The 26,592-nt window shown below is 35.4% G+C and overlaps 6 protein-coding genes across 6 annotated transcripts; 4 read left to right on the top strand and 2 right to left on the bottom strand.

The window, feature by feature from the left end:
* Window positions 1–29: 29 nt before the first annotated feature.
* On the bottom strand, window positions 30–2,612 carry LOC18993637 (deoxyribodipyrimidine photo-lyase). Its single transcript, XM_006417179.2, has 9 exons — window positions 2,241–2,612; window positions 1,605–1,948; window positions 1,284–1,524; window positions 1,019–1,176; window positions 894–930; window positions 731–789; window positions 555–636; window positions 404–475; window positions 30–294 (listed from the first exon to the last, which is right to left on the bottom strand). Exons 1-9 carry the CDS (start codon window positions 2,547–2,549, stop codon window positions 109–111), a joined length of 1,488 nt encoding a protein of 495 aa, XP_006417242.1. The 5' UTR covers window positions 2,550–2,612; the 3' UTR covers window positions 30–108.
* Window positions 2,613–11,273: 8,661 nt separating this feature from the next.
* Window positions 11,274–14,171, bottom strand: LOC18993636. Its single transcript, XM_006417178.2, has one exon. The coding sequence runs from the start codon at window positions 13,736–13,738 to the stop codon at window positions 11,309–11,311; it is 2,430 nt and encodes an 809-aa protein (XP_006417241.1). The 5' UTR covers window positions 13,739–14,171; the 3' UTR covers window positions 11,274–11,308.
* A 3,477-nt stretch (window positions 14,172–17,648) lies between these two features.
* On the top strand, window positions 17,649–19,235 carry LOC18993635 (protein cornichon homolog 4). Its single transcript, XM_006417177.2, has 4 exons — window positions 17,649–17,943; window positions 18,454–18,635; window positions 18,723–18,845; window positions 18,945–19,235. Exons 1-4 carry the CDS (start codon window positions 17,872–17,874, stop codon window positions 18,979–18,981), a joined length of 414 nt encoding a protein of 137 aa, XP_006417240.2. The 5' UTR covers window positions 17,649–17,871; the 3' UTR covers window positions 18,982–19,235.
* Window positions 19,236–19,354: 119 nt separating this feature from the next.
* LOC18993634 (general transcription and DNA repair factor IIH subunit TFB5) lies at window positions 19,355–20,478 on the top strand. The gene is made up of 3 exons (XM_006417176.2): window positions 19,355–19,505; window positions 19,935–20,008; window positions 20,098–20,478. The coding sequence occupies exons 2-3, from the start codon at window positions 19,974–19,976 to the stop codon at window positions 20,273–20,275; spliced, it is 213 nt and encodes a 70-aa protein (XP_006417239.1). The 5' UTR covers window positions 19,355–19,505; window positions 19,935–19,973; the 3' UTR covers window positions 20,276–20,478.
* Window positions 20,479–20,847: 369 nt separating this feature from the next.
* On the top strand, window positions 20,848–22,952 carry LOC18993633 (ATP-dependent Clp protease proteolytic subunit-related protein 2, chloroplastic). Its single transcript, XM_006417175.2, has 9 exons — window positions 20,848–20,992; window positions 21,081–21,124; window positions 21,229–21,301; window positions 21,584–21,698; window positions 21,794–21,931; window positions 22,031–22,147; window positions 22,266–22,334; window positions 22,418–22,513; window positions 22,608–22,952. The coding sequence occupies exons 1-9, from the start codon at window positions 20,943–20,945 to the stop codon at window positions 22,743–22,745; spliced, it is 840 nt and encodes a 279-aa protein (XP_006417238.1). The 5' UTR covers window positions 20,848–20,942; the 3' UTR covers window positions 22,746–22,952.
* A 486-nt stretch (window positions 22,953–23,438) lies between these two features.
* LOC18993632 (pentatricopeptide repeat-containing protein At1g12300, mitochondrial) lies at window positions 23,439–25,753 on the top strand. The gene is made up of 2 exons (XM_006417174.2): window positions 23,439–23,557; window positions 23,661–25,753. Exon 2 carries the CDS (start codon window positions 23,765–23,767, stop codon window positions 25,655–25,657), a length of 1,893 nt encoding a protein of 630 aa, XP_006417237.2. The 5' UTR covers window positions 23,439–23,557; window positions 23,661–23,764; the 3' UTR covers window positions 25,658–25,753.
* Window positions 25,754–26,592: the final 839 nt, after the last annotated feature.

Genomic DNA, 26,592 nt, shown 5'->3' with positions numbered 1-26,592 from the left:
TTTCTCTTCTTCTTTTTTCCTCAATCATAAGTTCATAACAATCAGTACATTTTAAGACTGAGCAAGATAGTCTAACAACAACAACAAAAGAACTACGTTAAAGGTTACTTAAACACAGTTTAGCTTCGGATCAATAGAATCTTTGGTGAGCTGTTCTTCAGCTTTCCTCTTCTTTTTTGTTACTGACACCAAGCTCTTGACATAAGAGATATAACTGTCCACATTGAATTTCCGTTTGCAACCCGCGTAGTTCATGTACCGAATCTTCCCAAACACTGGCCTTTCTTTCCATCCCTGAAACCCATCAAAAGCACGAACCAATTAATCAGCACAGTATTCTCCAACGTCCAACATAGTCCATCATCATTTCTAGTCAAGTGAGAGAAGGAAAAAAAGAAAGAACCTGATCATGAACGCCGCATATAGACCACATACACCCAACATATCCACTCGGGTCACGACCATCGATCTCATACTACATCAGCATATCAAAAACTAAGCAACAAAAAAGAAATTCCATGGAAGATACATTAAGGAAAGGATAGTAAGTAAACCTTGTTATTTAGGTAGATGGATATTGAGAGAGCCTCTTCAGGTCCATTCGTCCATTCTAAAATCTTCTTTGCCCAATACATTCTGCAAGTAATGAAATGTCAGTTTTTACCATTGCTGCCATTATAGTTGGTTTTTTTAAAGTACAGCCAAAACCGAGATAGGTGATTTTACTTGCCTCATGAAACCGTGCATTTTCCCCTGATAAACCATCTCTAACTGTGAAGCATTCCATAGCTGCCAATTCAACAAGCCGAAAAAGTAAAGCTTAAAATGCAAATGGAAAACCAAGCTACAGACAAATTTGGATAATGATAAGTGAGGAGAGATTAGTGGCTTACATGATCTGCTGTCTGTCCTTTCTCTAACTGCTCCAACCTACAATTTTAATACCCTTTTAAGCGAATACAAGTTTGGGAAATTTTTCTATCCAAAAGAATTAGGCACTAAACGACTGAAACATTACGAGTAAATGTGTTCTCTTTTATCTGAAGCATGATCCATTAATGACTTGCGCGCCCATTCCCAAGCTCCCATCAAAGAATCATAGTGAGGTTGATAGTAGCAAAAATTGTCGGAGAGTTCTCTTCGCACAATCAATTCTTCCAAAAACGTGTCAACTGCCTTCAATGACCAAACAACGCAAAATACCAAACCAAGAGTGTGAACAAAAGGTAAGAGACAGAGTATACCAAAACATACATTCAAAAAGTATGATTTGACATATGAACCTGAGGGTAAGTACTCCGGACTTTACGCGCCTCTAAGGCACATCGCTGAGCTGATATCTGCCCGAAGTGTAGATAAGGAGACAGACCGGAGAGTGCTTTCGGCTTTACAGGATTATTCCGGTCTGTCGAATAATTCTTCAACCTTTTCGTCAAAAAACCATCTTTATTCCCCATCAATACTTCCATGCCCGCTTCTTCTCCCGGCACACACCATTCAATTTCAGGAACTTCTGCACCCTCCCTATCAACATTTTATGGTTACCATGGTTGATAGATTTAACACCAATACACTTTTGTTAAACAGATTTTACAGCACCTAACCTTACAACTTTATCGATGAGGCTATCCCAATCAACAGGTTTATCCATCATCCCGGTCCACTTCTTCTTCGGCGGTTCAAGCTTAGGAAACTCAATGAGGTAATCAGGTACTAGCTTGTGGATCTTACCCCGGATTGTTCTGGCACTGTACTCCAATTTACCCGACGCAGCCCACATTGGAACTACATTGTGTGCATCAACTTCGTGTATTGCTAATGAATCACTCGTTCTCTTTAAAACCTCATCTTTACAGCTCCGGATTTCCCGTAAAGGCGAGAAATCAGTGACCAGATGCGAAGCTCCACATTTTGTGATGAAATCAGGGATTGTTTCCTTTGCATCTCCCTGCATTGTTACATCAAAAAGTTCATCTTTCCCACAATAATAAACAACCAAGCTTGAGATAAGAATAGTACAAAAACTTACAGCTAAATTTCCATAACCTAAGGTTATACAAAGTAAGAAATTTGATCAGCATTTTGTAAAATTCGTCCCAAACCACGAAAACCCCTAATCGATTCATTTCATTTCCATATAACAAGAGCGAGAAACCCCTAATTTCCCTCCCTGAAATTACTACAACAAAGCAAGTTTTTTTATGAAATGGGTTTGGTGTCAAATCGAGCTATGGACTCACCTGTAACAGAAAAAACGGAATTTGAAGAGATTCGATTTGACGGTGAAGCTGGCGCAAACCCTTTAGCATAAACCCTAATTGCCTCGCTTTTGCGCCCAGAAACTGATCGAACAAATTGAACACGACAGCCACCGGCGCGTTGGTTCTGTTTGCCAGATCAACGGCGTGGATCAACGCCCAGTTATCTCTCAACCGTTGATCTCTGAACATCCAGTAAACAACGGGACCCACCGTTTGATCGGACGGTCGCCAAGAGCCTTCCTTGAGGACCCGGATCCGACCCGTTTGAACAGAGATTGCCGACGCCATACGAAGGAGGAGACGGGGATCGAGGATTTTTCGGGTTTCACTAATGTGCGCCGTTTATGCGAAGATATCGCAGCGGAGGATAACTTGCGCGGGGGACGCTCAAGCGGCAAAGCGCGACGTCTTCGAAAAATGGAGGGAAGGCAATACAGTGTTTGAGTTTGTGGTTTGAATTGATCTACGTGGATTATCTATTATGATTACACGTGTCAATTCGTGATTGCCCAAGTCACTTGGTCTATTCACGACGCGCGAGATTCTTCCTAGGAGTTGCATGGTCCATACCCTCGGTAACGCTTTGATATAATAAATTTGGAAAAACGACACTTTTATTTACATAACATTTATTAAGAAAAATACTTATCTATAAGAAATTTTAAGAACAACCTAAAACATAAACAGTAACTTGACGCATCTTTTCTTTTACCATGGCTACTACTTTTTTTTTGGAATTCAAAAACTGTGGTTGCTAACTGAAATGGTTGATCCAAAACAACGTATCAATAAAAGTTGTTGATCCAAGAGGCTGCACAAGAGACAACTCGGAAAAATTAGAACATTTGGAACCAGTTACGTAGAATTCTTAATTTGAACACTGATTTTGTCAGGAAATCAGCACAATATAGCTTTAATCGAGTTATCATTCATTATCTTGCATTTCCTGATTTATCTTGGATCAATAAGTTTGATCATTTATGTATAAGTATGTAGCTCTCATTAACACAAACTTATCAGCTCTAGAGAATAATAAACAGTTTAAATACACAACTTTGGTTAAACTGTTTCAGAGTAATTAACAAGTAGTCTAAATTAATTAGTTGAATTAGTTCATACTAGTAATAAACGATACTTTTGATATCTTCTATACTCAGTATACTCTCTGTATACTCAGTAATATGTAACTTTAGATTTATATGCGATTGTAGTACTCGTAGTGATGAAACTAATTGGGTAGCCACCGGTTTTAATATAGGGTCTGTTCTTTGCACGAACGCTGCGGCCAGTGTCAGCGACACAAAAACAACAATATATTTTTGATGTTTTGAACGTGTAAGGGTGTAGAGAGCAAGGCGCCGGTATTAATAATAATAGACGCAGCTACAGAAAAGGGACGCTGGAAATTTCAGCGGCAACTCAGCAGCAGCTGCGACTCCTCTCGGTGGTTAATTTTAACAGTCCGGCATCAACCCATCGTGATATTTAGCTACGTCAACGTCTTTTTTTCTTGACGCACAATGTAGACGCAGTGTTTGTGCAACGAACAGGCCCATACTAGTTTTCCTTTAATGGAATTGATTTTAAATCATATAAAAAAATCTTCTCAATTCAATCAATCACATCATTTTCTTTGTGTAAAGTGCATACATGTTCTTTACGTTCCTTCGATATTTGAATTAATCATTTTGTGTATATCATTGTGGTCCAATACATCCTAACATATAATGTGATATTTTCTAATTATTTACTTTGAATTGCTAAGAAGACAAACGTGTAAGTCTTTAGCAAATCAAAATTATATGATGGTGCGGATTAATGATGAAAAAAAGAAGAATTTATTGACCTATATAGGCTGGGTTCATCATTTCCTTTAAATAAAAGAAACCTAGAGCAACTGATTCATTCACATGCTCGATCGTGCTTATCTAGGGTTACTCATATAGATCTCACCAATGCATAATTGAGAACATACCTTCTGTATATGGCTTTTATGTATATTCCCATATATATAGTAGGAGTCTAATTATTATGAATTTATGAATAACGTATCTTACTTTAAAAAAGTCATAATTAGTATTTACATTTTGTTACCTCATTAATTTAACAAACAATACGCAGCGCGTGTGTGAAGAATATGTAGATAATTACAGAAATCAAACATCTATAAACAATATAATACACGCCCACAAGATTTCTACGAGACTTGACAATTATAAGTCTCGATAGCACATTTAATTACTAGAAATATTTAAGCGACATTTATATACTCCACTGAATCAAAATAACTCGACACTGAAACACCTTATTAGTTCGACATTTACTTCTCTCTAGTTGAACAAAACTCATGGATCACACATGCGTCCAACACGTAAACTTGTGTTTACTCGCATAAGCTCGTAGACTCGCATAAGCTCGTAGACTCGTAGTTGTTATTTACTACAAAATCTAGAAAACGGTAAAAAAAACCCTAAAAATGTGTGGTTTGCTGAAATAATTGTACAAAATACCATTTCAAACTTTCAATGAAGAAGCTATATATCCAATGAATGTGGAAAGTGGTAACCAATATACCAACCATATCTTAATTTCGGATTGGATTCAGTAGTTTTATTTGACCTTTTAGCAGCTCTTTTTTTTCTGGTCGAACCTTTTAGCAGCTCAGCTATACCAAATTGAGGATATTCTAGTCTTTTAAATCTCTCGAGACTATTTTTATTCGTAACTAACGCACTTGGGTGGGTTAATTATTTTCTGAACTACTGACAGCCACTCGTCAGTCGTATATTATATGTCGACCACTGCACAGAATCATTGTCTTATATACCATATTTTTTTAATTTATTAAATTTATAGGGAGACAAAAGCTGATATCTAAGGAATTAGTTTATATTATATGTATTTTGTTTGACTATCTTGTATTATATATACTTTCTCATCTACCATGACAAACCCAACTAGGGTTAGCTAATGTGTCCTAATTAGCCAGCCACTAACAAAACTGTACTCGTAACTTCAAAATCGTAACGATTAAATTTCAGATTTCATAAAATTTCAGATTTCATAAAATTTCCGTTTTTCAGTAAAACTATATTTTTTTCAGAGCAAAAAAATCATTTAAGCTAAATATTTTCAAAGATCGGTGATATTATATATTTATTTTTTTCTGTTCAAAACTCAACCAATAATAATTCTAATTATGGCTGTGCTTAATGCTGATCACACAGACTCGTAGTACCAAAAATGAAGCCAGTCATTTCACAAACATTATCTTGTTTCAAAACATTACAAAACAAAAAAAAGATAACAAAGATATTACATGAAAATGGAATTTTGTAGGTTCTTTCAATTCATGTTCGAAATAAAATAACCTGCTGTTATACACGTAGGTGTAACAACACGGAGTCATTCGCCCCAACGCATTTTTAAAAAGTGGTGTAACTTAGTAAAGTCCAATGTTAATGCTCTATTAATAAGATCATATTTACGCTTATTTGTCTCTAATGAAAAAATTTATGACTCTATCACTGACATAAGTTCTACTTTTAACTTGACAACGAAAAAGGTCGTACACTATTAAATTCTTTAATTTTTAATTAAGGAGAATTCATTGTTAAGAAACAGTTAGTTGATCTAGAACCAAATTTTAAATTAATCCCGAGATAGTAAATAGAGAAGCAATCATTGGGATCGTGTTTTAGCTGAAGTTGTCTGCTCTCTGATTATTTTCAAAAGCAAATATCTATGAACAAAATACTGATATCTTTCTAAGCATATCTTGCTTTAATAGTAACAAATCAAAATGATGTTTTAATATCCGTGGTTGTTATCATTCGTTATGTCGTCTCGCGAAGTCTATCTTAACCAAATTTATTTGAGTGATGAGTTTTTGTAAAGTGAATCATTCGGAAATTTCTAGATTAACATTTTCACAGGATGTAAATATAATACTGTGCCTGGGTAATCTGTGAAAAATATATTTTTTTTCCGTTGCCCGCAGTAACCCTCGCGGTCAGTTTTCTTGAAAAAAAATATTATTTTCTCAGATACAAAATTTCATGTGACGTCACTCGGAGAGGAACGATTACGTCATAAACTACGGAGATCTACCGTCAAGATTCCGGTCAAATAAGAGACAGTTTGACCGCACGTGCCAGAAGACGCGAGGAAATAATTCAGAATTTTGTTAGTCCAACGACGTCGTTTCATCCCAGAGGTTTTTCTTTACTGGGGTGAAGACATAAATTATCTGCTGCATCTCCGGCAACGTGTACTCTCCGAAACTACAGTAACACGTGTCCCAATTAGACTGGAGCATCTATGGCAGTGGAGTACCGAAATCACGCTGCTACGGCACACGAACGCAATGATCTCCGAGCCACTGATCTTGCAACGTGTATATGTTCATTAGTTGCGCAATCAACTGCTCAAAACCATATAATATTATGTATCTTAGAAATCTCAAGTCTACCATGAACATAAGATATGAAGTTATCTATTAATTAGTTTTAAGATATAGAGATTTGAAAAACTTCATATGATATTTAGTCTATTAGAGCTCGAATTTAAGTTGTTCTGCAAATGACTACATAGAGAGTTTATTGTTCGTTTTCTAATGGAATTCGATTTAAAATAAAACGGAATAGTTATAATTTCAAAAATGTACTAAAGATTCCATATTGTTAATTATGTAAAACAATACATTCAATTTCTTTAAACAATCCAATCATTGTTAGTTGGTATTGAGTTAAAAGTCCCAAAAACTTAATGACGTACAACTTACTTTCAAATTTGATTTCTTCTTGCGGCATCTTTTTTTTATTCAAAGTTTAACCATCACACTAAAGGTTCTTGTGAATAAATATAATCACTCAATACATGGAATTCCTTATGCAAGCAACCCCTTTCTAAATACTTATAAACGAAAATTAAAAGCTATTCTATTCCATTGTTTTTTTTTTTGGTTTTACGCAAAGCATACGTTATACGGTTATACTAGGCGTTAGAAAACATACCTAATACCATATTCTAAGAAGAATTAATGAGCACTATGGTTTTTTTTCTTGAAGATTATCATATACACACAAAGATATGTGTAATGTAACAGAAGATGTACACAGTAAAACAATCGTAGATTTGAATTTGACAAAATAGTCGTGTCTATAATTTTTAATTTAATTTGTTAAATGGGAAATCAAAAGTATAGGTTTCTTTAAACAACATTGGAGTCTCTATTTATTGTGTATTAAATAATACATTTCCCTTAAATCCAGGGCCGTGCTTACGTAAATAATTTAGAAACTTTGGCATACGGGCTATTTTTTTTTATAAAAAATTATACTTAAATTTTTGTGATTATAGTAATATTAAGATCTAATATATAAACATAATGTTTTTAGAGGATTTATAAAATATAAATTATTATTAAAAATAAAAATATGATAAAAACAAGGTAACTAATCCATTGATCTTCTTCGCACATATCATACTTACAACCATTTTACCATTAATACGTTAAACCATTTTTGACAACAAGACATAACACTTGCACTAAATTATTTTTTAGCCAAAAATTTATATTAAATTTTTAATGTAGTTTTATACTTAATTAGAATAACGATGGTTATTATTTTAGCAAAAGTAATTATTCTGTATACCGCTTAGGACTTCCATAACTCTGGGCACGGCTCTGCTTAAACCCAAAAAAAAAAACATTTCTCTCTTGCAAATCATTTAACTTATTTGTTCGTTTTCTATACTCATTTTAGCTTCCTTTAACCTTTTAACGCAAAAGGAAAAACGAATACAACAAATACACTGTACACACATTCATATAACTCGAGAGGAGATTCGGTGAGAAGTCACCATTGCCGACAGGAAAATCTGCCTCACCACCAAAATGGTGAAAATACCAAACCAATAATTACAATAACTTTTCTTTTAGGTTGTAACTATATGAGTACATAATTACTATTACTCTTTTTCTTTCACCACATTATTACAAAAATAACTTTTCTTATTATATATATATATATATAAATCCATTTTTACCATATAATCTCTATACATAATTATTTTAATCGTAGGCAAAAACTTTTTATATTATTTTTAAAAATTGATTAAAAAGAAACGAATTTGGGATAAAACCATAACCGTAATTCGAGTTATTGCATGTATCTTCCCATTTTCTGTAAATGTTAATGTACATGTAGAAAAAAGTGAGAGCCAATATTCTTGTAATCTAAGATTTTTTTTGTTAATTGTCTAATATAAGTATTGATCTTCTTGAGATTAATTGCTCGATGAGGTGGTTGAGGTGAATCTAATGCCTGCTAGAAAGTTCAAAGTTATACAAGTAGAAAAAAACAATAAAGTGTATTTAAAACAAAAAAGTAGTATACTTTGCTATTTGTGGGGTATAAATAAAATTATTGATTTCTACTTTTTGGGTTCCCCCCTTGTTCGGCATAGTTAAAATTACCACCCCAATAAATCCTTGTTAAACAATCTATTATATTAAAACAAAAACATATTTAGTATTTCCTTCCAAATACTCCTATTTTTTTTAAAGTGTTTAAAAATAATTTTAATAATTATTTATATTTAATTTCGAAAATTAGTTATTAATTTAAATATTTTTAGAGTTCCTTAAATATAGGTAATTGAGATTTGATTTGATTTGATTAAAAATAAAAAAAATCAGATATTAATTTAGATTTGATTTAAAGATTCTAATTTAAATAATTTTTATACTATTAAACATTTTTATCAAAAATATGTAAAATTTTTGAAAAAAAAAATAATTTACATATAAAAAATAATGGTCATATTTGAAATATAAAATATTTATAACGATATAAATGATATGATATGTATGTTGCTTATATAATATATTTACGATTATGATTTATTTACAAATTAATAATAAAATAATAAGTAAAATTCAAATGTATAATTTAAATATTAAAAATATATTTTTAAAAATTTATAGAACTAAAAATATATATAAAAACCGGGTTAAAAATATTTTGGTAACTAAAATCATTAATTTTGAATTATACATGTATATCAAAAATATTTTTTTATACTAAATAAAAACATAAAATTAAAAATTATTGCATACACTAAAATGTGGTTTGAAAAACCAGTTGTACACTCTCTTCGTTGATTAAATTTTAAAAAACTATAATGCTAAATAATACTGTTAATACATCTCAAACTTTTAACAAATATTTATATTATATGGTAATATGAACGGAAAAGTTAGAATTATATTTTTATAATAGTTCATTTTGAATTAATATTAGCGGACGGGTTAAAATTATATTTTTATAATCATAATTAATTTAATACTATAAAAATATATCTAAACACAAAAATCAATATTTTGAACTTTTAAAAAATATATTTATAAAAATAATTATATCTAAACTCAAAAACACAAATTATATTACAAAATTCGTTAAACAATAAAAAATATTCTCGTGCGGAGGCACGGGGTTAGAATCTAGTGTAAGTTAAAACTAAATTCCCTTCAATCAATAGCCTATGGATTCCACTTTAAATTGATCAAATAATAAGCATTAGTATCGTGTCAAAAACAAAAACAAAAAAACAAAAAAAGTTCATAAGCATTGGTATGAAAATTACTTCTGGAATATAGCAGTACTTTAGAATGTAGTACATATATGTATGTATGCATGTGTGTGAGTGAGTGTATAAAAAAAGAGGTACTTGACTTATCTATTTGTCTATAGCTTAAATGGTAAAATAGCATCTAAATAATTGTATATCTCTTTACTATTTCTAAATAATAGTTTGTTTGTTTCATTGATTTTCCTGTTTTTACTTAATTTGTGTAATTTCACTTTAGCAGTCCGGTCAGTCCATTTATGAAATCTTGCCACTAGATTTCAAATTATGGTACTATTGATAAAGTTATGATTTACAAGAATATAAATCATGGGTTACAGATTTTGTTTGTTTAAAATACCCCACAAAGTACAAAACCATTGGCTCGTAAAAATAAAGAAGAAAGTTTTCAAACTTTTTAGCTATTCATAGCTGTAGAAATCATGGGTAATTAAAATCACACAGTGACAGTGCTACAAAGAGAATAACAAAACTTGTAATAATTAGCCTCCTCCATAAAAATCCATAAACTGTGTTCTTTAACATCTGTAATTTGACAATCTCTTTTTTTTTCACAGCTTCAAATGAACTTGTATTCAACACCTAAAAACATGATTTCGATGCAATAACCTCCTTTCATATTGGGGGATCCACACTTTTGTTCTTCTGAAAGTTAGAAAATAGACTGATATATAGTTACTTAGATATATATCATAATCATAATCATGGTTGAAATAAAAATCGAAACCCGTTAATCAGGTTGTGTTCTCTAATCAAAGATGACAATGTATGCATCTTTAGTCTGTCATTGCCATCAACAAACATTATCATGAAGAAAGAACATTAAACTTTGAAAAGTTAAGTCATTTTCTCGAAAAGTAAAGACATGTTTTGAAGTCATGATTAAAAGATATGAATTTCGATGAAAAAGCGAGAGGGATCATTACACATATTGTACCAACACCAACAGAAGAAGAAGAAGCCAAAGGTGTCATTAATTATAGTTTATAATTTGTTACGGTTATGACAAGAAGCTGAAAGACGAAATATGTTTCACGAATGTTTCATCGAGCATAAAAGTTTTCTCGTACCAATCTATGCCATACGAGAAATGATAGAACTGGCAAGTAAGATCACAAGTCTAGAACTTTAAAAGATCGAATCACCGAAAATTATGGTATATATATAGGCTAAAGAAATACAAATGCTCAATTACATCTCGATCGATGATAAGTCATCTCTTTCTCACCTTCTAAAGGAACCAAGTACAAATTGAATATCAATGATAGTAAGGGGTAATAATAATGAAGCAAGAAAAAGAATTCAAACAATTCTACAAAATGCCAAATTCTAATGAAAAAAAAAACTAAGCTGAAATCATTTTGATCAAAAAAGAAGATTCATATATGAACTTGTCACACCGATGATGTATCAACAAGAACATCGTTTAGCAAATTGTCATCACCGTTAGCCATGGCGAGTAGCTCTGCATCCCTATCTTCTTCATTTGAGAAATCTCTCCTTTCGAATTTCGAATTTGCCGATATAAAGATCAGCTTCTGTGCTCGATCTATAGCTGCATGTGACCGACCGTGCGAGTTAACCCATTTCAAAAGAGACGAATTGCATTTGAACCCGGAAGTAGTCGCATGCAGGAAAATGAGCCTCACTGCAACTTTCCCAAGTGACCTGTATTCACTAAGATACGTCTCCCAAACAAGTCTACTGCTTTGCGGATTAGCTATCCTCATCTTACCAGAAACAGGGTCACGCTCTTTCATTTGGACCGCCCTTGCATACATTGGATCAAGCCCTTCCGTTCTCCATTTCATAAGCTCCATCAACGCAATGTGTGCCTCGTCTCTAGCCACAAGCCTTGTGATCAACCTATCTACATCTTTCTCTTGCTCAGGAGACAAACATTTGTATGGAGGAAGATACTTTCCACTGCTATCTCTTATCAAGTAAAGAGGGTCTAGTATGAAAGCAGCAGCCCAAGCCGGGTGATAACTCTTCTTGAATCTTCTCTCAACGATTTTCTCAACATGCCCTTCCCCTACGTTATACTTAGAATCCCAATCTTTAATCTTAGCTCTTAGCTCATCCCATAAAGGGAGGCATTGCCCTACAAGCAGCTTCTCCTCCTCTATTCTCCGAGCCACCTCCTTGACAAGCTTGATCAATGCGTGAACCGCCTCCACCTCGTTCCAAAACCCTTCGTCCCCAACCATCTCTCTAACTTCCCTAGCCATATGATCCTCCATTAAAACGGCCTTACACGCATCATCATGCATTACCAACTGGATTGCTCTAGCGGAACTCAACACATCCTCAAGAAGATTAAACAACGGCTCGACGAAACAAACCTTGCTGCTACTGCTAGTACTACTACAGCTTCTACGTTCGTCGTTGTAATAACAATGTAAAGGCAACCGAAGCATAATCGATTCGCCGTGTTCTTGAAGCTGATACTTACAGTGTGCGTTTCGTATCTGCGCCGTGTTGTTGATGAACTTTGCGAGTCTCAGACAGTTTTGCGATACGGCTTTGAACAAAGGCAGCTCTTTTACGAAATCTTTAATCAAACTGTTGAGCCCTTGAAACTGACAAGACAGATTCACCATCCATTGATGCTGGCTCTCAAGATTCCTCAGTGCTTTGGTCTTGAACTTATCCGAGACTATCCCAACACATCTCTGAGGTGAATTTCCGCAAATGCCCTTCACCGTCTCCAGCAAGAGCTCCTCTGCGTAGTTGGACGGCACGGCTCCGTTCACCAGAACCGCTCTTCTGTACAGACTCGTCCCGTTGGGTAGATTCACGATCAAATTCACGAGATTCTCTCCGGATTCTCCTGATTTCCAGCCGTCCGATGCGATTTGGAGGAACATGGCGTCTCGGATTCTTGATTCAGACTCTGCTCTCGCTTCCTCGTACTTGACGTCCAATCTTGTGGTGGCGAAATCTCTCTTGGAGATGATTGGTAAACCCACCTGAGTCAGAAAAGCTCGAAACTTTGGATGCTCCAGACCCGACAGAGAGACCGACCCGCAAGATTCGAAGACCCAATCGGAGAGAGAGTCTAGAGCTGACTCTATCTGCGATCTGGTAAGAGACTGCGTATGCGACGTTTTGGGGCTCTTGAGCTTCTTCACACTGTCTTCAAGCATAGCCAACGGACCCAGATCGTCTTTTCCGCCGGAGAGCATCAAATGCGGCCCGACAACTCCCGGCGGCGTAGAGTACTGCAATTCTCCGCCGCAGAATCTCGAAGGATCGACGACGGTAATAGGCGTGACGTGGTAAGAGCCTCCGATGGGTTGCGGATGAGGAGGATGAGGAGGATTTAGCCGAGAAGGAACGGCGGTGGTGACGGCGCCGGAGGAGTTGCGTTTCCGGTGATGATGATGATGATGATGAGGAGGAGGGTGAGCGAGAGGGGAGGAGGAGGAAGAGGAAGGAGAAGGGTTGATGGTGGAAATGGGAGTGGCGGAGTTGAAATTGGGACACGTGCCGCGTTTGAGATGCTCGGAGGCGGTGCGAGAAGGGTTAGAGGCGGAGAAAACGGCGTCGCATAAGGAGCAACGGAGTTTCACGGCTTTGGGGAGACCAGTGTCGGTGTTGCGTACGAGGATAGGTTCCAGATGAGTCCAATACCACGCGCCTTTACCTTTCACTGCTTTAGTCCTCACCGTCATTAACCCGTCGTATCTCTTGTTTAAAGCTTTCGCCGTTAGCTCGTCCGTCGTTAATCCATCGATCGCCGTCGCTGGAGGAGGAGGAGGAGGCGGCGGAGTTTGCTGTTGTTGCTGCTGAGCCGCCGTGGGAGCGTTCGTCGTCGCCATTGCGAGAAAATCTTAAATTCTCTGAATTTGGAAGAAGAAAGATCGGAAATTTCGAGGTGGGTTTTTAGAGAAAAGTTTCTCTGGATTTTTTTTGGGTTTGTATCTTTCTTTCTAAAAGGGTTTAAGCGGGAGCTGGTTTTTGTTGTAAGGCTGCCTCGTAAAAAACGTGTGACATTTTATTAGCCGGGAAAATCCGCCGGGAGACGGCGATCTTCAGCTTCCCGGCGATTACTCCAAACCATTTTCCGGGGAAGCAAGAGAAAATTCACTTCTAATGTCTCTTCTTCACTGATCACTCTTTTTCTTGAATTTCCTCTGTGAGATTTTCCAAGAAAAAGACAGCGAAGAAGAAAAGGAGAGAGAGTTAAGAGAGAAGGTGAAGGTCACGCGCGTGGAGAAGAAAAAAGAGAGTAAACGGACGTTTTTGAAAGGAACAAGGTGAAAGCAGAGTCCCACGTCGTACGAGAACCAAAACGTTACATTGGCTAATCCACTCTCTCACTTCCCCATCATTGGAGCGTTTTCCTCACGCGCTTCTATGTGGTTTTGAGAAGTTGTTTTTTTTTTTATTCACCTTTTTTTTCTTTCCGAAAATCCCTTTTCTTGTCTCCTACTTTTTTTTTTTCCTTTCTTTTCTATTGGAACTATTTGGGACCTTAATTTAATGCATTCCCTTAGATTTTCGTAATCTATACATGTTTTTCTTCTCCTGCAGCAGTATCAACCATAAAATCTAAATTTGGTAAAAAATCTACTTTGGGGTCTTACGAATTCTCAAGGATCTAATTCGTGGTAAATACAAACAAAAAAGGACTGTAAATAAATTTCTTTGTGCCAATTATCTCTACGTCAAAAGAATGTATATACTTCTTTTTTTTATACTGTTTCTAAGTTTCTTGAATATATTTGATAAACATTATTATATATTCATATTTTAGGACAGAAACTAAAATATATACATGAAAATACTATAAAGTTTTTCTTGACAAAAGAAAGTACTATCTAAGGTATTTCTTTATACATAATTATATATATTTTTTAGATGGATTTCCATAAACATGATAAATTCGGTTTAACGAATCCTCGTTTTGTATTTAGTTATAAATTCACATGAACATTTTGTATTTCGTTACAAATTAAAACTGGTGAGTGGGGTTTTCCATTTGTGTCTTCTTGTCTACGTGGGATGCGCTCAGAATTTGGACATATAACAGGGTAAAGTGGGAATTTAGTTTGGTTTCTAGATAGACAGTGAAAGACATTAAAGAGAGAGAGAGAGAGAGTGTGCGTTGTGTTGACCATTTTTTTTGACTCAAAAAAATAATATTCTTCGTAAATAATTCTTGTCTTTGAAAGTAGTAATTTTGTAATTTGCGTGAAAATCCTTTTATATTTTCCATTTCTTTACCGACAATTTTAGTTCCTACTTCATACCATTTTCTAAAACATTTATTTGTTAAAGTCTAAAATATTTTGGTTGATTAGTTTTATTTTTCATTGGTTTTGTATGAATGTTCATTATCATAACTTCATAAGTGTCACGGCCGTCACTAGCAGTTTAAACTTTAAAGTCATGAGTAACAACACTCTTCCTACTCTTCACAACATTCGCATTTTCTTTGTACCATTCCAATAAACCAAACCAAAAAAATCGGAACTAACCGAATGCCCATATCTATGGTTCATCACACATAATCGTGTTCCTTCTAACAAACTTGTTTCGCTAGTGGAAACCAAATAACAAACATTTCTTTCGCTAACCCTAAATTCAATAAGATTTTCATGAATTTGTTCTACTCCCAAGCTAATGTAAACTTTCTTGAATTGAACTTGTCAATTTCTCTTAATATTTTCTCAATGGCCAAGTCCTGAAAAAACTTATAATATATGCTTTCATTTTTACATGTTTCCAATCTTGTTTGTACATCTTCTTAGCTTAGATAGAAGATCAATTTGGTCATGGAAGAACTATAGGCCAGTCAATGTAAATTACGAAATATCAAACCACACTCATGATGTGCATGTCATCGTTCACCATACATTTTATTTATTTTTGTTTTGAGAAAAAAAAGTTCACTATATATACATTTTCAAACGTTTAATTTTTGTGTGTTTTATTTACTGATATACGTGCGTGTTATTTGTACAGGATGGTATAAACATATAACCTGTACAAAAATACAAAACATATATACCAATACATATAACAATTCACGCATCGCATATGACAATACAAAACAACACGGTGCGAGCATTAGTACAACATTTTGAGAAAACACGGTGCGAACAATTAGACCGTCACATGCCTCACAAAAACTTTATCACAAATTTGGGCCAGTACAAAAACTTTATTACAAAATTTGGCCAAAATTTTCCCTAGACAAAGATAAACTAATCAGTTAGATAAACTTTAACCTCCTCTCATCAGAACAATTATCCAAAATCTGAGGGCTGAAGTTCATTTAAGTTATGATGTAGTGAACTAGCTTACCCCAGCCCCCAGTGTCATTCTGACTCCAAAATAATCGATGGTATTTCTTTCTTTTTTTTTTTGTAACAAAATAATTGATAGTATTTCGTAAAATTGATATTAATAAAGCTTAACTTAATCTATAAAACAGACTATGTAAAATACAAAATCAAAATGAAGATAAGTAAAACAATAATTAAAGTAACAAGTGGAGGTTAGTAGGAGTCAAATTTTAATTGGTCAATATATATAATGTCAATAAAACCACATGTCACAACTGTCTCCCACCTTCTGATGTATGCATGCCTACACATACATGAATGATCCATGGATTCTAAGTTCTAATTACACATATTCCACCGATATTAAAGGCAGAATTCAATTTTATTAGCAGAGAATTTAGACCAGTCCAATCTTAAAAGATGGATAGTACTATCTGTAAGAATGATATTGTCTGTTACATTCCAACCACCCAAAAAAATCCATGCATTATATCATATAAATATTTTTTTAATAAACTTATCATGTTGTGAAACACTTGATCAAAACACGTTTTAGCCTAATTAGTATAATGTTGATATTGTGAATGAGATTTGAACAGAAAATGTTAAGTAGCAATAGCAAAATTAGAGATCTACTTTCTTACGTGGTATATTTTCTTACATGGAACGATTTCTAATTCGCTAAAATGCATATTTTAACTTTAAACTAAACAAGTAACTAGTTTACCAAAAACAAAATATGTAAGAAACTTGAATCTTCATTGTCCAACAAGTGTCGAGTTCTATAAATGAAGACCTAATCATTTTAATAAATATACTGGTATTAATAATTACAGTGACAACGTAATTTGCTTGATTTACAAGCTTGTACGAGAATTTCTTTTCTCAACCACTCCACTATATCGTGTTTTAGACCTGAAATAAATACATACCGCCACCTTTTCTACAGATAGCGATAGTAATTATTCAATTAGTTAACTTGGATAGTAATTTTACTATTCCTACAGTCTTTAACTTTTAAAATTCATATGTGTTTCAATATTATTTGATAGATAAAGTAAGAAAATTAATTAGTTTAACAAAAATTTTTTTTTTTACTACATCGGAAAAATGAAGCTTATTTTTGCTACTAGAAAACAGCTGGCTTTTATCAATCACATGATTGAAAAGGTTTCTGGGCCCCCATATTTCATTATTAGTAAAATATTTAATTTCCTTAAATTATTACTCTCAGCGGTCTCAGGTAAAAAATAGTTAATCCCTCTCCCAAACCCAAACTATTAAGATTTAGTTGGGCCAACCTCCATAGATCCACCCAGGGGCTTATTAATCCAACCGGTATATTAAACCGGCATGGAACGGTTCGATTATAACCGGGATCCGAACCGGAACGTCGGTTAAAATTAGCAGGACCGGAACTCTCGTGCCTTCTAGGCTTTTTCATTTTCGCTGTTTCGCACCATTTCTTACCATTTCTGTGTTCCGATCAGAATCTCGTAACAGAAGGCCGAACTGAACAACTATCGAGACCCGCCGACCACAAACTTGTTGTCCTAACTTTCTCTCTGTTCGTCATCGGAATTTATTGGGAGGAGAGAGAGAAGGACAAGAAGCAGCGGAATAGATCCGAGGAGATTGTCAAAGCAGTCAGAAGGAGGAAGATGGGAGATATTTGGACATGGCTCATCTCCTTCTTCTTCCTCATCGCTCTTGTCGGAATCATCGTCTATCAGGTTCTAATTCGATCCGATTCTCAGTTTTAGAACCTAAAGTTATTTACTTTTTTATCGAATTTGCCAGTTTTACTCATACGGTCGTAATTCCATCTAGATTAAGGATAGAAAAAGAAAAGTTGGAGGCTTTGTGTTTCTGTGTATGGAAATTTGGGGTTTTTATGTTCTTCCCACATGATTGTAACTGAAAATGTTCATTTTTTTGGGAGTGTTATCATAACCGAAGCAGTTAGTTTAGGGTCATGTTATTAGTGTATTGACTCCTCCAAACATTTTTTATAGGTTTATAATCAGATTTTGTGTCGATTGTTCATATCTGGTGTGAAAATTTACCGCCAAAGCACATATTTTTCTTTTATAAGTGAGCTCCATTTACAAACTTTTAGTGTTTCTGAGCTTAGACTATGATTAGAGGAATCACTGAGATTTATTTGCTTTGGTTAATTACCCAAATTTTGTGTCTGGGAAATTAATTTATTTCTTTTGGAATCAAAATATTTTCATTTGCAGCTTGTTTGCTTAGCGGATCTCGAGTTTGATTACATCAACCCTTACGACTCTGCGTCGAGGATAAATTCGGTGGTTTTACCGGAATTCATTGTTCATGGAGTTCTATGTGTGTTCTTCCTCTTTACAGGACACTGGTTCATGTCACTTCTATGTCTTCCTTATCTCTACTACAACTTTCAACTGTAAGTCTTTTTCAACAACTAATCTCAATCTTTGCTCTAATCAAATGGTGATTTCCTCATAACCATTCGGTTTTTCCTAATGCTCAGTTACTCAAAACGACAACACTTGGTAGATGTCACCGAGATCTTCAATTTGCTTAACTGGGAAAAGAAGAAACGGCTGTTCAAGCTTGCTTACATAATCCTTAATCTCTTCCTCACTATCTTCTGGTAAGAAAAAGAAAAGAAAAACCCTTAGAATCTCTCGTTTTTTAACCTCCTTACATTATTAGATCACAAGACAGCTAAAACACTTTGTGTCTGCAATAGGATGATTTATTCGGCGCTGGATGATTACGAGGACTGATGGAGAAGACTCGGTCCATCTTCTTCGGTTGTTCATCTGATTGACACTGCGCTAGAAAGATACAGCTCCGTGCTCCTTTGACATGAAGAAAATGAAAGAACAAAGCGTTTGCGTTTGTTCCCGGTTTGTGATGTTTGTAAGATTAGTGGCAGAAAGATTTGTGTATTTTTTTTTTTGCCTTTGTTAGAAACATTTTCAGATCCTGATTTTCAACTGTCCACTATGTCTGATCATCATTTGTAAAAGCAAATCAAGCTGGTAAACTATTACTGATCAGAGAAACAATTAACTGAACAGTTTCAATGTCAGAAAAAAGTTGGGTAACTCATGCGAACAATGATCTTTAAAAAAGTAGAATGCCTTTTTAAGTGATGTAATAAACGAGAAAGTTAAGAAACTTGAGAAGCTAGAACCTTCGGCTTCAGTTTTGTAATTAAAACTTAAAAGGGTTAATGTAATAAAACCAGTCGAAATCCTGTCTTTGCGTCTATAGCATCATCAAGCCGGAGGAATCTCGTTTCAAGGTGATTTCTATCTCTTTTCCTCTCACAAACTTCTTCATCTTCTAAAAAAAGATTGCTTAATCGATCTTCTTCGTCACGTGGTTTCGATTTTTGTGGTCGATCTCAAAGTAACGAGATTGAGAGATCCAATTGGTTTCATTCCATTGAAGAAACTTGACCTAGATTTACTGTTGATATAATCGTGAAGCATTAGATTTGGAAATCGAATTCTGTTGTGGTGTTTAGGTAGCGGAAACCCAGTTATAGAAATCGTTGCATCGAGTAAAAAAGATCCCTAATTTTGGTGTCCCTGAATTGAAATTAGTGTTAAGCTTTTCTTTTGCTCATATGATCATTTTTGTTCAAGAAGGCTAATGAATGTTCTGAGTTTTAATTAACCAGTATCTAGAAATGTTCTTGAGTATATTTTTTTTATTCTTTTTTCAACAGGTTTTCCTTCTTTCAGAGAAGTTAACTGATAAAAATTCAATGGTTAATGCCATCAAAGGAGTGTTCATCTCCTGGTACTGTTCTTTGGTTTCTCAAGCAAATCTTGTCAAGAATTTGCTGAACATTGATTAATTCTGTTTTCTTCTGTGTCTTTTGCGTGCAGCGATATTCCGATGGCACAGTTCATAGTGAACATGAACAGTTCGATGCCATCGTCTCAGAAATTTATAATTCATGTACTTGATGGTACACACTTGTTTGTGCAGCCACATGTTGAGCAGATGATTCGCAGCACCATTTCTGAGTTTAGAGACCAGAACTCTTACGAGAAGCCTACTTAGATCACACATGCTTCCTTTTCAGATGAATAAGAAATAAGGTCGAGAGTGTTGTGCAAGATTAGATTATAATAAACATTGTCAAATTATTCTCTCTTTACCGGTTTGGAATCAGTCTGTTGTCTGAGACTCAGTTTGTGATGTTGGTGTGCACTGTTGTGGAAAACTCATTTCTACAAGCGAGTATGAGACTGTTTATCTGTTTTCTCAAACCAAATTGGGTTACGTCAGTTACTTTTCCGGTTTGCTAGATTAGTTTGAGAATTGAGAGACTCAATCAATAGTCATTATCTTGTTGGTATTACACTTACCTGATCTAGATTTATAACGATTTGCACCTCAATTGATATAATTACATCTGAACCTTCAAATGCCAAAATGATCCAACGGCTATGAAACTCTATTTATTAGAGAGAGGCAGGTTCAGAAAATAGAACTCGTAAGTTCAAAGTTCTGTTGTCTCATTCACTAACCAAGTAAATCACAAAGCTGAATTAACCATAGCATATCTAAACCAATCGGTTGAAGCAAACCAATTTAGTTGATAAACCCATCCATCTGGTTTCTTCAACAAAATACCCAATCTGTATGTAATTTTTTTGTCCTTCAAGGCTGATAGAAAAAAAGAAAAACACAAATTCAGTGTTCGACTCTAACACGCTCGACGAGCATGGCGGTCTCGCTTAATACAACCCTTCACCAGCCTTCTCTGAGTTCGAGGTGACCTTCGATTCTCTAAAATCGACATACTTCTGGCTCTGATTTATAAACACTTGCATCTGATTTTGTGTTTCTATGGTTTTTGCAGCTGTAGCATCAAGCTTTATTCTGGGTTGAAGCCTCAGTCTGCAAGTTCGTTTCTTTTTTTCTTAATCTGTTAGAAAGTTTTTTCTTTTGGCCCGTGCGATGCTAGGGAGCTGATTTTCTTCATGTCACTGTTTTCGGAATTTGTTCAGGCTTTTTGACAAATGGGTATCAGAATTTGAATAAGGAGTTCTATGGCAGAATTCACAAGAGTTTGCAATCCGGGTAAGTGCGAAACTCTTTTCTATTCAAAAGAATTGATTTTTAGATTTAGCTTTTGTTTGGACCCTTCTCTTGTTCATTTTGCTTAAATTTAGGGGTTTTTTTGCTACCCCTATCATAATGTATGCTTGATTAGTGATGAAAGTTCCTGTTATGAATTTTGAACGGTGAATTACTTAAAAGTTTGGTCACAGATATGAGTATTAGTGAGCATGGTCATTGCCTCTGAATGTGATAGATTCATTAGCTTTGTCTTTCGTGGTAAACTCTGTGTGGTTTCTGCAGGACTGGGAAAGCGAGTAGGTCACGGGTAAAGATGATGCCAATAGGAACACCGAGAGTTCCCTACAGAAACCGAGAAGAAGGCACTTGGCAATGGGTTGATATATGGAACGCCCTTGTACGTATATTCAACTACTACATAATAATCTTGTGTGTATGTTTCTTTATGGCCAGTAAGAAAAAGGAAATGCAACTTTGTTTCTTTGTTTGCAGTATCGAGAGCGTGTAATCTTCATTGGACAAAACATTGATGAAGAGTTTAGCAACCAGATATTAGCAACCATGTTGTACCTTGATACTCTCGATGACTCGAGGAGGATTTATATGTACTTAAATGGTCCAGGCGGTGATGTGAGTTTCTCTTCCATTCTTTACATCTTTTGCTCTTAGCTTATACTTGTCTAAATTTTGAAGTTAAAGATTAGAAATTTGTGCTTTTTTTTTGGGTAGCTTACTCCAAGTCTAGCTATCTATGATACAATGAAGAGCTTGAAAAGTCCAGTTGGGACACATTGCGTTGGGCTTGCCTATAACCTTGCAGGTTTTCTTCTTGCTGCCGGAGAAAAGGTAATCTCTTTTTTTTCACTTTTTTTTTTAATCATCTATGCATCTTGGAAACGAAATGAAACACGTATGCTAGACTCAGAGGAAACATGAAGTTGAACTATTTTTGTTTCTGTGAAAGGGGCAACGGTTTGCAATGCCATTGTCAAGAATCGCCCTCCAGTCACCAGCAGGTGCAGCCCGTGGTCAGGTAAATGAGCCGAGTTATGGACTTGTAAAATCTTTATGCAATTCATTATTTGTAACTATGAACTACAAACTTCCCCCCCTCAGGCTGATGATATCCAAAATGAAGCAAAAGAGCTTTCAAGGATAAGAGATTACCTCTTCAACGAACTAGCAAAGAATACCGGGCAGCCTGCGGAAAGGGTTAGTGTTCATATTACTAATAACCAAACCAAACAGTTTTCTCTTTACTATTTTTGATCAAAAATCTTAGTGCAAATGATTGCTGATGATACAGATCTTCAAAGACTTGAGCCGGATGAAAAGGTTCAACGCAGAAGAAGCGATTGAGTACGGACTTATCGATAAGATTGTGAGACCACCCCGCATCAAAGAAGACGCTCCTCGCCAAGACGAAACTGCTGGTCTCGGTTAAGACTTTTTTGTTGTGTGTGTTTTTCACAACAGCTGCATTTGTAATGTCAAAAGTTTTAACAATATTGAGCTTCTTGTTCTTGCGTGATTGATACCGAATAAAATTACTCTTGTTGTTCTTTCATTCCCCTCATTAATTTTGATGCCTGTGTAAGATTTATAAAGTGAGAGACTATTCCTGGAAAAAGTCAATAAATAAGCTGCCATTGGAGAAGCTAAAGCGGAGATGAACTCTTGCTAACACTCTGGCTTTCTTGTGTTGTTGGCTCTGACGTATACGAAAGAACCAGTTACCAGAGCGAAATGTAAAAACCTATGAAAATTGGCCGGTTCAGTGTTTTGTATGGTTAACTATAATGAGCATGAACCGGCGATATGATTTGTTACGGCAAATCTAAACTAGAAGGGACTTGTTCAGTCCGGAAACTGAGATACAAACAGAAGAAAACATCATGTCTCGTTATATTATATACGGAAATAAACGAAACGGGTTAGGATTAAAAATGATAATATAAGGTGAATGATCCTATATGAAAATAGTACGTCAAAAATGATAGTATAAGGTAATTAAAAAAAATTGTGTGCTGGGTCCGGTTTAATGCATACCGGACTCGTCGATATGAAAAAACTCCCAAAAACCAGAATTGTGTATCGACGGTTTATGCAATTTTGGGGAAGAAGAAGAAGATAGAACCTCCACGACTTGACGAATTGTTGAACTTGCTTCTTCGTTGTTCTTGTGAAAGAATATTCTGTCACTCTTATTGCGAGATCGACTAGCCTAATAAAGCCTCAATGTTCCAGAAAGCTGAGGTATTTCTTTTTTTATGGTTCAAACATTCAGAATCAGAATTCACCACAAATGATTGATGAAATGTTTTTTATGTTCTGTTGATGAAATTAGTTCAATGTGCAGATATTGGTGGTGAAAATACGATGAATCAAGTCGCTCACTACAAACTCGAAGACGCGAATTCCGTTGTTGTCTAGGGTTTTCAGATTTGCAACTTGAAACAAAGAATGATGTGGGTCACTCAGAGATTGTTTCGGCGTCGTTTCTTGAGTCGAGGTATTCTTACAGCTGATCTGATCTCTTGTGGTTTCTTGTCTTGCTGCCAAAGAGACTTTTCTGGACTCTGCAGCGATAGCGATAGAAATCTCTCGTTTAGAGAGAGATTGAAAAGTGGGATTGTCGATATCAACAAGGATGATGCTCTTGATCTATTCCAGTCCATGATTCAGTCTCGTCCTCTTCCTAGTATCATAGATTTCAGCAGATTGTTTAGTGGAATTGCCAAAACGAAACAGTATGATCTCGTGTTAGCTCTCTGCAAGCAGATGGAATTGAACGGGCTTGCGCATAACCTCTACACCCTGACTATTATGATCAATTGCTTCTGCCGGCGCCGGAAACTCGATTTTGCGTTTTCTGTTTTGGGAAAGATATTGAAACTTGGGTATGAGCCTACCACAATCACATTTAACACACTCCTCAATGGATTATGCCTCGTGGGTAGAGTCTCTGAAGCTGTGGATTTAGTTGATCGAATGGTAGAAACGGGACATATGCCTGATCTCATTACGCTTAACACTCTTGTCAATGGACTTTGTCTCAAAGGTAAAATGTCTGGAGCGGTTGAGTTAATCGATCGAATGGTGGAAAATGGGTGCCAACCTGATGCATTTACCTACGGACCGATTTTAAACAGAATCTGCAAGTCCGGGAACACTGCCTTGGCCATGGATTTGCTGAAAAAGATGGAAGGAAGAAAGATCAAACTCAATGAAACCAATTACAATATCGTCATTGATAGTCTTTGTAAAGATGGGAGCTTCGACAATGCACTAAACCTTTTCAATGAAATGGAAACGAAAGGGATCAAGGCAGATGTTATCACCTACACCTCTCTCATAGGAGGACTTTGTAAAGCCGATAGATGGGATGATGGTGCACAGTTGTTGAGGGATATGATCACTAGGAAAATCACCCCCGACGTTTTCACTTTCAATGCGCTGAGTGATAGTTTTGTGAAAGAAGGAAAACTTGTAGAAGCTAATGAATTGTATAAGGAGATGATCACTAGAGGCATAGATCCTGATACCATCACATATACTTCTTTGATAAATGGGTTTTGCATGGAGAACCGCCTAGATGAAGCCAACCAGGTGCTTGATCTGATGGTTAGCAAGGGATGCGATCCTGATATCGTGACTTATGGTACCCTTATAAATGGATATTGTAAGGCTAAGCAGGTTGACGATGGTCTTAAACTCTTCCGAAAAATGTCTCTGAGAGGAGTGGTTGCGGATACAGTCACTTATAGCACTCTCATCCAAGGGTTTTGTCAATCTGGAAAAATTAATGCCGCCAAAGAAATCTTCCAAGAGATGGTCTCCCTTGGTGTGCCACCTAGTGTTGTAACTTATGGTATTTTGTTGGATGGTTTGTGTGACAATGGAGAAGTGGAAAAGGCATTGGAAATACTTGGAAAAATGCAGAAGAGTAAAATGGATCTTGGTATTGCTATCTACAATATCATCCTTCACGGGATGTGCAATGCAAGTAAGGTCGATGATGCATGGGATTTATTCTGTAGCCTTCCTCTCAAAGGAGTGAAGCCTGATGTCAAAACACACAATATAATGATTGGAGGATTATGTAAGAAAGGCTCGCTGTCTGAAGCGGATCTGTTGTTTATAAAAATGAAAGAGGATGGGGTTGCGCCAGATGGTTATACGTACAACACACTAATCCGAGCACATCTCCGAGGTAGCAGCTTAACCACTGCTGTTGAACTCATCGAAGATATGAAGAGGTGTAGGTTTGCTGCAGATGCTTCCATTATAATCATGGTTATGGATATGCTGTCGAGTGGTAGATTAGACAAAAAATTTCTTGATATGCTTTCTTGAACGTGTGATGTTATCTGCAAGAAATAAAACCCAGTTTATGAGGTAGTGTATTTAGGCTTTTATTAGTTGCCAGTTGAACTAAAAAAAAAAATTAAAGAAACCAAGTTTGTTTTATGTCTCCTTTTTTTTATACCCCTTTCTTTGTTCCTGTTTTCGTTTCTGATTCATGCTGATGTATTCAGTTTCCGTAGTAAGCGTATTGAGTGCGTCTGTGCGTGCTCTTCGTTGGCCGAAACTATGTGAAGCTTTTATATTATATAAAATAAAACAAAATGTAATAGTTGAGGTAATTAGCATAGAAAGCTGTCGGTAATATTGACACATAAACTACTAATTAACAACTTAGACCTAATTCATGAGAACGACGTCAGATATATTGATAGTTATTGTACATGGATGAATCATACATTTCTAATTTTTCGTGATATTTTTTACTCGACTGGAGATGGACATGTGATTTGAATTTGAATAATGAGATAAATCTATATTTACGCTTTCTATATCACCAACTTCTGAAATGTATTTTCAACAAAATTAAATAAGCAATTGAGCAACGTGGAATGGAAAATAGAGAGACGCCAATGCATCATTTTCCAATTATTCCAACTTCCAAGTATCACCTACCAAAAAGCTTTATATTGGCTACCTACCTTTGTTGTCCTTTTTCTTGTTGGAAAGTTATGATCGAAAGTTCCAATTTTCAAAATACTAGAACATACAGTACAACACTTTTAAATAAGTAAACAAAATTGTGGATGCAATTTTTATGGGACATATGTTCATAACCACATCTAGAATTTTCCATAATTTAAATAATTGGACCATGGAATGATGGAAGAACATTATAATATTCCACCAAGCAAATACAAGTCAACTACTAATAATCTAACACACACAACAATATAGTAATAAGAATAATTAATAATCAACTTTAG

The sequence above is a fragment of the Eutrema salsugineum genome, unplaced genomic scaffold (assembly GCF_000478725.1).
Source record: "Eutrema salsugineum unplaced genomic scaffold, Eutsalg1_0 scaffold_5, whole genome shotgun sequence".
Classification (NCBI taxonomy): Eukaryota; Viridiplantae; Streptophyta; class Magnoliopsida; order Brassicales; family Brassicaceae; genus Eutrema; species Eutrema salsugineum.
This window is presented reverse-complemented; position numbering and strand designations above follow the sequence as displayed.

What these genes read in the sequence shown, in the direction of transcription:
- LOC18993637 (XM_006417179.2), bottom strand. Translation starts at nt 2,549, where the DNA reads ATGGCGTCGGCAATCTCTGTTCAAACGGGTCGGATCCGGGTCCTCAAG. An exon ending in AAGGACAGACAGCAGATCAT is followed by an intron (nt 790 to 893) that starts GTAAGCCACTAA and finishes TTGAATTGGCAG; the next exon opens with CTATGGAATGCTTCACAGTT. An exon ending in CCATCTACCTAAATAACAAG is followed by an intron (nt 476 to 554) that starts GTTTACTTACTA and finishes ATGCTGATGTAG; the next exon opens with TATGAGATCGATGGTCGTGA.
- LOC18993636 (XM_006417178.2), bottom strand. Translation starts at nt 13,738, where the DNA reads ATGGCGACGACGAACGCTCCCACGGCGGCTCAGCAGCAACAACAGCAA.
- LOC18993635 (XM_006417177.2), top strand. Translation starts at nt 17,872, where the DNA reads ATGGGAGATATTTGGACATGGCTCATCTCCTTCTTCTTCCTCATCGCT. An exon ending in CTCTACTACAACTTTCAACT is followed by an intron (nt 18,636 to 18,722) that starts GTAAGTCTTTTT and finishes CCTAATGCTCAG; the next exon opens with TTACTCAAAACGACAACACT. An exon ending in CTCTTCCTCACTATCTTCTG is followed by an intron (nt 18,846 to 18,944) that starts GTAAGAAAAAGA and finishes TGTCTGCAATAG; the next exon opens with GATGATTTATTCGGCGCTGG.
- LOC18993634 (XM_006417176.2), top strand. Translation starts at nt 19,974, where the DNA reads ATGGTTAATGCCATCAAAGGAGTGTTCATCTCCTG. An exon ending in AAAGGAGTGTTCATCTCCTG is followed by an intron (nt 20,009 to 20,097) that starts GTACTGTTCTTT and finishes TTTTGCGTGCAG; the next exon opens with CGATATTCCGATGGCACAGT.
- LOC18993633 (XM_006417175.2), top strand. Translation starts at nt 20,943, where the DNA reads ATGGCGGTCTCGCTTAATACAACCCTTCACCAGCCTTCTCTGAGTTCG. An exon ending in CACAAGAGTTTGCAATCCGG is followed by an intron (nt 21,302 to 21,583) that starts GTAAGTGCGAAA and finishes TGGTTTCTGCAG; the next exon opens with GACTGGGAAAGCGAGTAGGT. An exon ending in CCGGGCAGCCTGCGGAAAGG is followed by an intron (nt 22,514 to 22,607) that starts GTTAGTGTTCAT and finishes CTGATGATACAG; the next exon opens with ATCTTCAAAGACTTGAGCCG.
- LOC18993632 (XM_006417174.2), top strand. Translation starts at nt 23,765, where the DNA reads ATGATGTGGGTCACTCAGAGATTGTTTCGGCGTCGTTTCTTGAGTCGA.